General features: G+C 40.0%; 1 protein-coding gene across 7 annotated transcripts in view; it reads left to right on the top strand.

Moving 5' to 3' along the window:
• Nucleotides 1-14,611, top strand: part of lama2 (laminin, alpha 2) — a 207,461-nt gene that overhangs the window by 154,584 nt on the left and 38,266 nt on the right. For all 7 annotated transcript variants that reach the window (XM_065964195.1, XM_065964198.1, XM_065964197.1 and 4 more), the window contains 6 exons: nt 4,476-4,638; nt 8,499-8,577; nt 8,657-8,788; nt 12,527-12,643; nt 13,001-13,164; nt 13,821-13,959. In XM_065964195.1, the coding sequence (XP_065820267.1) occupies nt 4,476-4,638; nt 8,499-8,577; nt 8,657-8,788; nt 12,527-12,643; nt 13,001-13,164; nt 13,821-13,959 (794 nt within the window). The remainder of the gene's footprint in view (nt 1-4,475; nt 4,639-8,498; nt 8,578-8,656; nt 8,789-12,526; nt 12,644-13,000; nt 13,165-13,820; nt 13,960-14,611) is intronic.

Genomic DNA, 14,611 nt, shown 5'->3' with positions numbered 1-14,611 from the left:
ATGAGTGTTAATAGAAAGCAGGAGGATTTTTATTTGTCTGAAAGTTCTACGTTTGCATGTACGGGACAGGATCGACAAAGAGATAAAAGAAACTGCTCTGTCCACAGGGGGCGCCAAACCAAAAGTTCTCCACAGGAGCTTGTGTAATTGCCGTCATTGCTGTGCAAATTGTAAGAAATAATATTAAGTCCCTCTGCATCTTGAAAGCGTGCTAAACAGATCCAAACGGTAATCCCCTGGCTGTAAAACCAACACAATGAGCTAAAAGATGATGAAGTGCAGTTAGGATATTATTCTCTGGCTTTTTTTAGTATGAAGCCCTTATTTACATCAAATAATACATCACTAATGGAAAAAAAGAAGGATAAATTGAAGTAAGGTAGCAGTTTTTATCCTATTGGGTTATTTGTCTTGGGAGTGTCCATCACTAAATATCAGAATAAATATTGAAAAATAAAGGAATTCATCACTTCCTAACCATAAAAATTAGATATCAGTCTTCATGTTTAGGTTTTTAGGTTTTCCTTCAGCTAGGTATTTTGTTCTTTTTAGTGTAAAACTTTTCGTTACACTGTCTGAGCTTTGTGTGGAGGTCCAGATGAGGCTTCATACAGAGGTCTATGCATGTGTAAGTAGTTGTTGTTGTTGTATCTTTTTGCCAGTACAGAGAACCTGAATGAATGCTTGTTTGACCAGCCTGTAATGTGTTTTTCTCCTGCCACACGTCAGTCACTTAGACATGCTCGACCACCACAGAGGATATCACCGGAGTCTGAGAACAGTTGCAGCGTTTTTTGTGCAGCGAGTCTTCACCATCAGTGTCCTTATTTTTGCGAGTGAAAAAGGGTTTGGCACTTCCTTTTTAGCTCTCTTTTCATCTTGTTAGGCCAGGAGTACGAGTGTGCAGGTCACTCTGACCGCTGGTAGCGTGGCTGGTTGGTTGAGCTCTTCCTTGCCACGACCTAATAAAGACACACATCCTTCTCTTGAACAGCCTTGTATAGTCCCTTTATGTGGAATCTGGTCTGTAAAGAATTCAATTATCTTTAGGGCTCTTTACAACTTTAAACACACGTTGGACTTTTTTTCTAGTGGAATCCAGATTGAATTTAAAAAGTCTGATTCAACGTAGAACTCTCTCTATCCCACTCTGATGTTTAAAAAAGTATGTATACATGTATGTGCTCTATTTAAAACTCTGCAGTTGAAAGAATAATTTATTCTGATTACATTTATGAAGTTTGTATGGCTGGTGGGATGAAAAGAAAGTTACCAACCCAACTTGCTGTGACTGTGCTGTGATGAAACGGTCCTCTCCTTGTTGTAGCTCGTAGCTCTCTGGCCCTCTGCCTAATCACAGTGTGATTATGTGCATGTGTTTGTGTGCCTGTGTGTGTTTCCGCGAGTGAGGAAACGAGTGTGTTGTGGCTCACTGGATGATTGAGAGTAGCAATTAGAGACTTAATTAGTGGCTATCACAAACGCACACACATAAACACCACACACACAATCACTACAGCAGATGTGCACACCTTCATTCAACTGTGCGCGCACACACACGCACACACACACATAATGAGGCAAGAAAATACAGTACGCACTTTCCCAGTGTGTGCTTGTGTTTACTAGAAACCATAATATGATTCCATCCACGTTTTAAGTGTTTAATTGGCTTTTAAATCCCACTATGTAATTATATGGCTGTGAAACACACACACACACTCACACACACACACACACACGCAAACATGCACAAATGCAAATGCACACACACTCACACACACGGAGTACAGCTGTTCATTAGCATGATGGCTTTGGTTCTGTCTTGGCTCTAATCACATCATGTTTACATTTCAAATAAGAGGAAATGCTGCAGTTCAAAAACCACACACACACACACACACACACGACCACCCACACACCTAAAAACACACACACACACACACACACACACACAATTTAACTTTTAACTTTCTTTAATCATACCACGTTTACATTTCAAATGAGAGGGGAACACACACACTAACAGCTTGCTGCACATTACCGATATGCACAACTCACTCTTTTAACCGCTTCTGTTTTGCTCTTTCACACGCACACACATGCACACACTCGCGCACACACACAGACTCACACACAGGCTCCTCATTTAGCAGTTTGAGTATTATTCAAATGAGCCCTGGAGTGTTTTAATGCAGTTTCATCATTGATTGGTTTGAGATTTCGCTGCCTTTAATTTGATAAAAGCAGGGCAAACATGAAGTCTGCCAAAATCACTGGCTTTAAATGCTTCAAACCACTCTGTGTTTATACATATATATATGTGTGTGTGTGTGTGTGTGTGTGTGTGTGTGTGTGTGTGTGTGTGTGTGTGTGTGTATGTGTGTGTGTGTGTGTGTGTGTGTCTGTCTGTCTGTCTGAATCTCAGCATGTCTCTGTGTTTGTACGAGTAAAGATCAAATGTAGTGATTTTTATTTCTATTTGAAAGCCCACAGCGCAGCTTCATGCTGTTGGTTCACTGTTAGCATAACTTTGTACATAATTAACACTTTGCTACACCCTGTGTGTTTTCCTTGGGTATTCCTCACTGTAAAAAAGTTTGTTTTTGTTTTTTTTCTGTATTTCCATGTAAGTTTTTACAGCTTAAGTGGTTACGACCTAATCAGTTATTTTTTCACATATTGTATACTTGAAGAATAGAACCATACAAGTGTATCTGCTCCATCTAACCAGTACTTTGCGCGTTAAAGTCTGTTTGAAGAAGAAGAAGAAATACTCTGTTAACCCCTGAGGGGAAATGTGATTTTTTAACTCTCTGATTCCTGGTAAGTCTGAAATACAAACCTGCACGAACCGGATCCTGTGGACATGCAATAATGGAGAGAGTGTGAGGGCACTCACTCTTTCTGCTCAGTGAGAGTGGTGAGAGTATCATCACATCTCAGTCAGGTGTGTGTGTGTGTGTGTGTGTGTGTGTGTGTGTCTCTGATTGGCTTTGCTTAAGACCAGGTGTGGGGAGCTTTTCTGTACTCTGAGTCAGTGCTCTGTGCTGACTCATCATTCTTATCCTGCGTTTTCTCTAGTTGTCTGTGTGTATATATAAACACCAACAAAGTACTTAGTGTATATTAGATTTCCATTGCCAGTATCCCAGAGTATCATAAGTATCCTTCTGGGATAACTTTGAGACACCCCTGGGTCGGCACCTGCGTCCCACTCCCCCTCCCTTCCGGCCGCGTAGAGATGTCACAAAGAGCACTCAAGCAGTTTTAGGTTTCGGTGCCTAGCTCAAGGACATCTCAGCAGTGCTGGGGAAATGAACCGGCACCTTTCCAGCAATCAGACCACACTTTGGTCCAAACCAGGACTCGAACCAGCAACCCTCCCAAGTCCCAACGGACTGAGATAATGACGCCCAATGAACTGAATGTTGTCTTGAAGACCCAACTGAAGAATCATTGTTAGTATTTAGTCAGTTGAGCCACTTCTTCTGTCCTGACTGACTATTTACTGTAACATAGTAGTAAAAAGTTTGCCTAGCTGAATAGTTTTGGTGATGAGTAATGCGACTACTAGCAATACACAACAACAACATCATGCCCTGATTTTTGGTTGACATTTGTGGTTCTGAATCAGCTTCTCAACTTATTCATGTCCGTTAATTTTGCGTGCAATTTTGCGACCCCTGCCATCATCATATAGAAATTGTACCTTGTTAGATATATAATGCTTTACAGCCCAATACCTGCAAACGTAAATACAGTCTGGTCAGCTTTACTTGTACTTTGTGTCCATCACCAACAAGCAAGCGAGTGCAAATCTGTACAGTTATCTTAAGATGAGGAGGAAATGGTCAATACACAACCTGCTTAGTATGAACATGTTAGAAATGACATTGTCAGCATGATTATTTTACCAATGAATCAGATACCTCTGTAATGTAAAAGCAGTGTGTTGTAGCGATGAAGCCATGGAAATGTGTCAACTATGAAGCTCAATGCAGCCCTTTAACCTCTTTTAGCCAGTTGTTTTGGTCCTGTAAGTTACTGTATGATAAAAAAAAAACTATCCCCTGTCTTTAAACCTGTTTGGAGAATCTTACTGAAAAAAACAACTTGAACCCATTATGCACTCACCCCAAAGAAAAGATAAAGCTACTATCACAAGTTGCCAAAAGTTGCATAATGCAGGTTTGATCTTCAAACGTGGGAATTAAAATTAGAATAAAAATATATCGAAGACACTGTGCTGTACTTCACATAGTTTTCTCTATTTACAAATAATGATGTTGGTGAAGGAGATTCTCCTCATGAAGTTTGTTTATAATTTCCAGATATACTTGTGGTGTACGTGAAACTGGAGTCGTTTTTTTTTTCTCATTTATTTCAGCGCTCGTATGAATGCAACAACATGAACACAATCTGTCCATCACTAGTGTTCTCATAGTGTTCTCTCTGCTCATCTGTGTGTCCAGACCTCCAGCTGAAGGCTGCCGAGCTGAACCAGACTCTCTCACGCAGAGATGGAACTCCAGACAAAAGCCTGAAGGAGATGAAGGAGGAGATCCAGGCCATGCTCGCCGAGATGAGAAAACGACAGCTGGGAGGAAAGAAGAGCATCGCCGAGGAGGAGATGGAGTATGGACACACTCACGCACAAACAAACACACACACACACACACACACACACACACACACACACACACACACACATTCTTACACCGCACTTACACACATGGGTCATGCATCTTCTCCCACACACCAAAACAACACAGAATTTCAGAAACTTTGCAAACAGAACAGTCTTTGTTTCAGGCACACAATGGAGTGCATGCACACACATCTCTGGGCATGAACACACATGATGAGCGGAGTATAGGTGTAAATTTCTTCATGAATAGAGTGAAAATCAGCCAAGAATAACATTTGGAGAGGACAAGAAAAAACTGAGCATCTTTGCTATTGTTTACTTTTTGTAGAGTTTTTACTCTGTTCTTTTTGTGTTTCCTTTTGGAGCCTTGCTGAACGATTGACCAGAAAATCAATTTCCCCCCCCCCCCCCCCCCCCATTGTTGGGTGTTTAGAATCATATAGTTAATCTATTCGTTGCTATGTGTTTTAATAATTTTTGTTTGCCTTCGTCCCTGCTGGGATTCTGTCCTGTTTTTTCAGGTCGTTGCTTTTTTAGCCGTCGGGTGGGTTTTCAAGATAGACTCTTTGGCTGAACTCGCAGAATCAAAGAGGAAGGAAAACTTAACTGAAATATGCACAAAACAAAATCTCTACAATGAATCCATATACAAAGATTACTTAAAAAAAAAATCTGACTTGTATAGTATTTACTGTTAATCCTGTGTCAATTTGAAACCATCAAAACAGCTATCATACGGAAACCACTTTTTTCCAACATCATCTTGTTATTATCTTTTATACAATTTACTACATTTGATTTATTTGTATTAAAAATAAGAATTTCATTTAGAAAAGTGTCCTGTGCCAAGAGGGGCAGCAGCACAGTAAGCATCTCACACTTACTAACATTTTTCACTTTGTATTAAGGAAGGAAGCTGACACTGAAGTTGTTTTATGGATAAACCGTCACCCTTGCATTGTTTTTTTATTTATTTTATTATGATAGTCTTTTTAAATCTGTTGACGTGAGGGCGCCAGTGGCATAGTTGTTACTGCGTGCGTTCCATGTATGGAGGCTGTTGTCCTCTAAACTGACGGCACGGTTTGGGAATACGACCTGTGGCTCCTTTCCCGCATGTCATTCCCCACTCTCTCTCTCTCTCTCTGTCTCTCTCTCCCTGATTTCCTGCTCTACCCACTATCCCTCTACAATAAACACACAAAAAAAAAAAAAAAATAATCTTTAAAAAGAAGGAAAAAAATATGTTTTGAGAAATAATCCTTTTTCTACCTCACATGAAGCTTTGATCAAATTGAGGAAGACTACAGATGTTACAGATGTTTCAACAGACCATAAGCATCCTTGTAACTTTTGAGTAAATATAAATAATACAAGATTGAATATAGCTGAATTAATGCCTGTCTTGTAAACAACCATATTAATTGTTAGCTGTGATTGAAGAACTATGGTACGTCTTTTTCCTTTCTTTTGCTTCTTTTGTTTTTATGTCAACACCTGAGACAGCAAGAGTAAATACCTAACATGGAGCAGACATCTTGTTGCCACATTTCCTAAAGCCATGACTTTCTGCTTATTTTTCAACAAAGTCTTTCACTCTCACTTTTATTTTCTCTGTTAAGGCATTTGATGGAATTTGCAATCAACTCTCTTCAACCTTCCCTTCTTCCCCTCTTTCTCTCTCTCTCTCTCTCTCTCTTCCCCTCTCTCTCGCTCTCTCTCTCTTCCTCTTTCTCTCTCTCTCTCTCGGTCTCTCTCTCGCTGTGTCTCTTTCAGCAGTAGATGTTGACGAGGTCGATGAGTTAATTAAAAGCATGGCTGTAGGGGTAGAAACAGAGCGAGGCGTACAAAGGACGTGGAGTGAGAGTCACAGAGGGAGAGGAGAACACTGACAGATGGACGGGGAGTTGTAGAGGGGGAGAGAGAGAGAGAGAGTCTGAGAATAAGAAAGACAAAGAGAAATTGCGGCTGCTGCCACCGAATGACTCGTCTGTCAGTTTGCGGCTGATTATTTGACTGAACCCTGAGGGGAGATTTCAAGCAGAGAAACGGAGAAAAACACAAGCATCAACTAATGTCAAAGCAAAATGAACAAAGCTGGCACTGTCAACAATTTCATATTCTCCCCATGAAGTGTCTTTTCTGTGCATTGTCTGGAAGTTTGCAAACATGCTTCATTCACTCGATCTCTATTCAACTTCATTTTATAATTATCATTTAGGCAATGGTTAAACACACCTCCTCGTTATCTTTACCTGGTTACACTTTGTTGTCTTTGTGCTTTTCCCCAAAGGGTTCATTAAAGTTTCATCCAATCCAATCATTACCTTACATTTATCCTCAAAACTGTGTGAAACTGTCCTCTGAGTGAAGTCAGCTGGAGGACACTGGCTCCTTGTTGTGTTCATTATTACTGAAGGTAAACTAAAAAAATAAATAAGGCTCATTAAGGGGAGCCATGGTGAACATATGGTTATTATTAAACTGTTTTAAATACTTCCAAAGTGAGAATGAGCAATGGAGAGATTGAAGATGTTCAGGAAATAAAGCAATTAGAATAGTTAAAAGAAATAAGACAGGCTGAAAGGTAAAAAGGAATATAAAAAGGCTTTAAGACGTAAGAGCTAGTCTATTAAAGTGTGTTTGAGGAAGTGAGTGAGATGACGTCCCTGATTCTGTGAGCCTTAACTCCTCAGGCAGGTGGTTCCTGATGGCAAAAGCGTCTTCTTTAGTTTTAAGCGTCAGCTTTGCAACGACCAGCAGTTGTTAAACTAACGGGAAGCCAGTGTAGGGAAGCTCAAATCAGGCTGATGTGATGGAAGAAGCCGAGCAGCTGCATTCTGAACTAATGAGAGGCGAGAGAGAGATTTTTGTTACAGCACTGGAGTGAGTTACCATAATCGAGTCGGGGGGGGGGGGGGGGGAATGATCACATAGCTCAAGATAAGGGGAGCATTGGTATATTTTGGCTTTGTTGCGTATATGGAAGAACTATGCTCTGACATATGGAGATGATTTGAGGAAATCACCCCTTAACAGAGCTCGGCCTGGTAAATGGTAAATAGACTTGAGCTTGTATAGAGCTTTTCTTGTCTTCTGACGACTCTAAGCGCTTTAACACCGCAGGTCACACCTACACATTCACACACTGATGGCAGAGGCTGCGATGTGAAGTGACCATCAGAAGTAACTAACCCCATTCATACACATTCATACGCCGCCAACGAAGCAGCGGGAGCAATTCAGGGTGAAGTGTCTTGCCCAAGGACACAGCGGACATGTGGCTGCAGGAGCTGGGGATCGAACCCCCGACCTTGAGAGACGATCGACTCTACCAACTGAGCTACAGCCGCCCCAAGTCTGCAGTGTATTAGATTGTATTGTATTACAGTGAATGCATGCTGGATGTTGTGAACATTTTTGTTGCCGTATGTCTTAATTAGAAACACAAAGTGATACTTCTCTGTTCTGCTGTGCGGAGACTCCCTCTCCGATTTGTATCTGTTGCTGTTTTTCAATCAAAGTGCTGCAGCGTACATCAGCACACGCCGCTGCTCCCGCCCACCCTGTCACATGCAAACAAGCTCGCATTAGTGTGACCATATTTGAAACGGTTTTCACTGCCGCAGCTTAATCCATGTTAGCCTGAGGGGTCAATAGAAGAAACACTGAGTCATATGGAGTGATTATTGTCTTCACTGGCTCTGTCCTGAATCACAATAACTCTCCTCTTCTCTTTTGCATTGACATAAATTAACTCCACACTGCCACTTCTGTAAACCATAAGTGACACCCTGACTCCAAATAAATGTAAATATTCTAAACACCACTGTTTTTCTTCTTCCAGATTAGCAGAGGAGTTGTATCAGAAAGTGAAGAGATTGTTTGGAGACCCCCATCAGTCCACAGAAGACCTGAAAGCAGAGGTAAATATAACTTCTAATCTTTTCTCTGTTGTCTTCAATTATTGATATTTAACAAACACTTCTCCATCTGTTTGCCCAGATAAAAGAGAAGCTGTCAGACCACGAGGGGAAGCTCCAGGAGGCCCAGGATCTCCTCCACACTGCCAAGGGAAAGACCAGACAGGCTGGCTCACTGGGCGAGCAAAACCAGGCTAACATCACGACCCTCGAGGTAGACCTACAGAAAAACACACACACACACAACTACACACACGTGGTCAGTGATTGAGTGCTGAATCGTTTCTAGGGTCGTGGTCACGTTTGTCTCACTCACGTTATGTATCATTGACTTTTCTACAAGAGACGTCCTGGTTAAATTCTCTGATTATCTGTCGCGATGAAATAGAGTATTATAAAATGACATTCATTTATGAACCTACAAACTTTATAATGACTTGTTAGCCTTCAACTTTAGACACTTTGCTCGGTGAATAGCAAAACATCCAGCTTCAGTAGCTAATGGATAAAAACTACCATAATTATGTTTCTTATTAAATTGATAAATAAATACAATTGTGTAGTTACAACAAAGGTACTAAAGCAGATAACCGCTGTGTTTAAACACCTCTCGTTGCAAGTTCTATTTAATTCAATCTTTAAGGTATTTAAGCTTTGCTGTTTCCTAAACTCTTTAGCCCCGCCTCAGTATCAGAACCTTTCTTTAATCATTGTGTATCATGCTCTGATAGATGTTGTATATCTGCCTCTGGGAACAGAAGCAAATTTCTCAGTAATCCCGGTGAACGGTGACTTCCTGGCAAGACTTCCTTTTCAGTGCTCGCTTTCTTGGTCTATTAGATCCCCGAGAAACGTCCCTTCACCTGTCGAGACTCGCGCTGACCTACCTCAGCTGAATGAGCCCAAAAAACAGAACAAAAAACAGAACAAAAAACAGAACAAAAAACAGAACAAAAAAAGAACGAAAATAGAAAATGATCTCGTGGTTTATTTGCAATCAACAGGAATGAAAGTATAAAGTACAAAGTCGAGCTTTGTCAGGTCAGTCAAAAAGAGGAGAAGGGAAACACTTTTAAAATACTTGTTTGTTGAATGGAGGTTGGGCAGACGATCTCTTGTTGCCCTTCATGTAGTCAATGAATCTAAACGCTGATTGGCTTTGGCAACACGTGTTTATAAAGACAAATAAATAGTTAGAATACCATCGATAAGAGCTGGTTTGTCATTAGCATGGATATCATTCTGCCTGTTATTTCCTGTCCACATGGACTGTTTTTCCTGCATACACCAACGCCTCTTGATAAGTAATTGATCAATACAGCTCGGACTACAAACAGAAACAAGAAAACTTTCCAGACCCTCGAGTACAGATTCAACATTTGTATCTTAATTAGCATAATCGTTGTTTCTTCACCTCTCACTTATTGAAGTGTTTGCACTCAGTGGTCATATTTATCATGGATTAAGAAATGATTTAGCAAAAAAAAAGTAAACTTTTTACCTCATCCTTGTCAGTTTTCTCTCTTGTTATAGTTTTTAGAGCATGAATTTCACACCTTTAAGACAGAAGTCCCCAATTAAAAAAGAAGGTAGCTCTTTAATAGACAAGGATGAGTTTATGAAAGTGTTGGTTATTGGCTCTCAAGAAGAAAAACTACTTACAGATGTTCAGAAAAAAGCCACAGTGAGTCATGTTCAACAGTAGTCTAGTCCCTGGGGCTGTTGTAATGACAGCTAGTTTCAGAATGTTTCACCAGGCTCGCTTTCACTTTGCCTTCACACGGAGGTTAGAAATGAACTCTCAGTCAGTTTGTGCTTATGCAGGAGTTTAATGCATCATTGGTCAAATAGATAAACACATACGGTAAATGTACAGCGGTCCTGCATGACACAGGGAGGGGTTGGTTGATGTGTGCCAGATGTGGAACACAAAACGTGAAAGCCAAAATGTGTAGTGTTAAGAAAACAGCTGTGCAATAATCTCTGTGTGTTGCAGGGAGTAACAAGCTCAAACCAAACACACACTCTCTCTTCTGTTATGAGTTGATTAACTTAGAAAATTATAGTATATTGGAGAACTATTTTGATCTCTGTCTATATTTAATCGTATGCATACAATATGTAATCTTTTGGGCTTTGCCTCCGAAAAAGGAAACAGTCCTGAGGTTAAAAAAAATAAGTATTAAAAAGAATAACAAAGAAGCGAGCATCCAACCATGTATCCACGTCTGAAGTGTTTTATGCACATAATTCATCATCAAGAAGATGCTTAAAGGCAGCACCGGCTCGTATCAGAGCAAAACAACAAGCGTTTATCGGGAAGATTATTATTATTCTACATGTCCTAGAGGGAGCGTTCTGCAGTGATCACACACACATCACACGCAGCGCTCTGTCTGTCTTTCTTTCTCTCTATCTCACTTTGTCTTCCTCTGACCCTGCAGCTTATTTCTTTCTGTAAAGAAAAAAAAAGCTTTATGTAGTGAACAAAGTAACATTCACACACTCAACACTCTGGGGTTACACTAAGGTCACACGTTCTTTAATCAGATCTTTAGTTGTATTCCCTGATGCTCTTCTATCTGCTTTTACATTGAGGTTTCCCTCATTTCCAATGCCGTCGAGGTGAAAAGCAAATTTAAAACAAGCAAAAAAAACAAAAAACAAACACTTATAATCAATTACAAAAACAACTGAGATCAATTGAAACACTTACAATTTGAAAAAAGTGGCGAGAAATCAAAAATCCCTAAACTCTGCGAGAGAGAGAAGAACTTCGATCTTTAGAGTTTGCTGGAGGGCTTCCATGAATTTGGGGCGTCAAAAGAAAGAACGAGAAGAACGAGCCAATCAGTAGAACGGGTCATGTAGCAGTGCCTGAACCCGACCCAACAGGTCTGTGATGTAAGCTGGAAGTTTTCCAATAAGAGCCTTTTTTTATTTTGAATGACTTTACTTGAAAGAGGTTTTAGTCCATTCATATAATAAGCACCATAAATGATAGTTCTCTGGTTAAAATGGGAACATAATGTGTTTCTTTATATTTGATTTCAGTGTGAAATGACCAAAAAGATTATTCACTCAATTCTGACACATTCTGTCTTGTACTTCTGGTGTGCATCTGAGTGGCTTTAGGAAAACTCAAAACTTCTTTATTTTCTAATCTTTATTTTTTTTTTCAAAATACTTTTTTCATCCAATAAGTCATCATACTTAATTTTTATTTAGACTGAATATCAATTTCAAGTCAGGACTCTGATCTTTAAAGGAGACATTTTATGAACCATCCAGGCCTTTGCTTGTGGTCTGTGGTCAGTGTTTCTGAACATATATGTTGGTAACCTGAGAGTCTACTGACCCACAACATGTGACATAAACCCATCCAGTCCTTTGTTTGTGGTCTGCATAAGTCTTACAACACAGAGAAAAATGCTCCGTTTCAAATTTGCTCAACTTGTGATGTCACAGTGGGATTCTGGTAAAAAAAAAAAAATCCCCTCCCCTCCCCTGGTATCTCCACCCATGGACTCCACCCTCAGCCTAGAGCAAAACTTTTGCGCAGGTGTGCCATTTTTATTCTCGCTACAGAGGAGTGATGTCTGTCGGGGAAACTCAGGGGGGGGTCATTGCATTTAAAGAGACACACACACCAAAACGGAGCGTTCTGAGAGAGCTGGTTTATACAGGGTCACAAACCTCCTTTGGTGCTTGATTCATGTTATATTTTGACCAAAGCACAGCACAGACGTTTAATTTAGACCACAGGGGATTGTTTGAAAAGGTGAAAAAGGAGGTAATATGTCCTCTTTAAGAGATTTGAATTGAATGTTTAATTAGTATGTGACATTTTATTGACCTGAAGATGAAACGATTGGTGGAACAAATAATCAGCAGGTGAATATATAATGGAAACAGTTGTCAGTTACTGATCCTGTTTGTTGTTTGTTTTCAGAGGAAGCGCTCTGCCGTGAGCTCAGTCAAACAGGATGCACAGGATGTTCTTGCAGAAGGAGAACGTCTGCTGGATGAAGCAAACCAGCTTTCTGACAACATCAACAAGGAGATAGAGGTACTGAAATCAGACTAGCAGAGGCCTGCAGAACCCTTGTTAGTCTGTAAAACTTTGTTGTGCTGTGGAATAATGCCTAAGGTCAATTGGGTTGTCTAGACGACGTAAGCTTCCTTATTGTTAATGAGGACATTCAGGTTATTGTGCACATCACTGTGTCTTGTATGAGAGACAGATACCCCATAGATTCTCTTTTCCACAATTTCCCAGTTTGGGATCAATAAAGTAATTCTATTCTATTCTATTCTATTCTCTATGTATGAGCTGCACCTGTGGAATTTGTTGGTCCGAATGTTTCAAATCTGAGCTCCACATCACCAAACAAACTGAGCGGACGCCTCTGTGTTCCCTGTGTAGGACCTGGAGGGGATGGGAAAGGAGCTGGGTCCTCTTCACGAACAGCTGGATGATAAAGTCAGTCACCTCACCGACGGTTTAAGTGACGGCAGCCTGGCCAATCATGTCCACGATGCAGAGGAACACGCCCGGCAGCTCAATGAATCTGCTACCATTTTGGATGGGTAAATATAAACAGGGATCTGGTCACATATTAAAACGTTCACATGAGGCTGAAATTAGCAAAGTATTCATGATGTTTACTGTATAAGCAATGAATATGTTGTGTATGTGAGATTGTCATGTTTTCTTTATTATGTAACAAAGAACATCAGATGGTTTTACATAAACCTGGCCTTGTTGTCTTTTAGTAACTGTTTCGGTATTATGAAACTTGATTTTCACCGTTTTTTATAAATAGAAAGTTATGTCAATATTTAAAAATAAAAAATGTGAAATAAAAGACAAAAACTTATGCATGAAAATCCTCTGTGTTGCCACTATTGAGTTAAAACTACTTTAACCGTTATTTAAGGGCTGTGGTTGTTTTTTTGTTTTGTTTTTTCAAGTTAAAGGGACAGAGCAGGTTAAGCCACATGGGCTCATGTTCAAGCACAATTCTATTGTTGTAATTAATTTGAATTTTTAAACAGCTTTAAAATATTTGCATAGTTACTGAATTTACAGCCACTTTCTCTGATTGAAATCCTACTTTAACAGGCTGTTAAACTGACTGCTCCTATTTTGGGATGTTGTTGAAGAGAATGTGTGTATGACAAAGGGAAAGTTTACAAAATAAAAAATAAATTGTCCTTCTTTTGTCCTTTTTTTTTCCCTGCAGCATTTTGGCAGAAGCTAAAAATCTCTCCTTCAATGCAACAGCTGCCTTCAAGGCCTACAGCAATATTAAAGCCAATGTGGACGCAGCGGAGAAAGAGGCGAAGGCTGCCAAACAGAGGGCAAGTGAGGCTCTGGCACTGGTACGTACACATGTGCTGTGTAACAGGGCGGTTTTGGTCATTTTGAGGCCCCAGGTAAAGACCAATATGAGACCCTTCCCCATTTTACTCAAAGCAATCATAGCTTAAACATTTTAAAGACTTTCTTTTCAGTTAACAAAGACAGAGATCTACAGGAACTCACCACATGTGAATTATACAGTAAATAAAGATACACACACTCACACACACATACACATACCTGACTCATCTCCTCTCAGATGAGTAAAAACTCAAAGTCACCACATCCTGATAGCATACCATGTCTCTAGGCCAGGTGAAACTATGAAAAATAAACAACATATGCTCCCTTCTGGTGTGATATGTAACTCTATTTTGATGATTTTGCACTCTGGGCACCTTATTTACATTCAAAATGCACTTGTACCTCACATTCTATGCACACCTACGATACAGTATATCGCCTACGACTAAGGCCCCTTGGAGGCACAAGGCAAAATGTGCCTTATGATAAACTGTCAACTAATTAACAAACGCACAACCACCAATTCAGAGTATCAGTTTCTGACTTGTATTCAGAGCAGCTGTTTTCTTCAAGGGTTTAATAAAAGTTCCCAGCAGTTGTAATATGTAAAAGTAATTCCAGAAAAAAAATCCATTAACCATACTCTTG

The sequence above is a fragment of the Labrus bergylta genome, chromosome 15 (assembly GCF_963930695.1).
Source record: "Labrus bergylta chromosome 15, fLabBer1.1, whole genome shotgun sequence".
Taxonomy (NCBI): Eukaryota; Metazoa; Chordata; class Actinopteri; order Labriformes; family Labridae; genus Labrus; species Labrus bergylta.
This window is presented reverse-complemented; position numbering and strand designations above follow the sequence as displayed.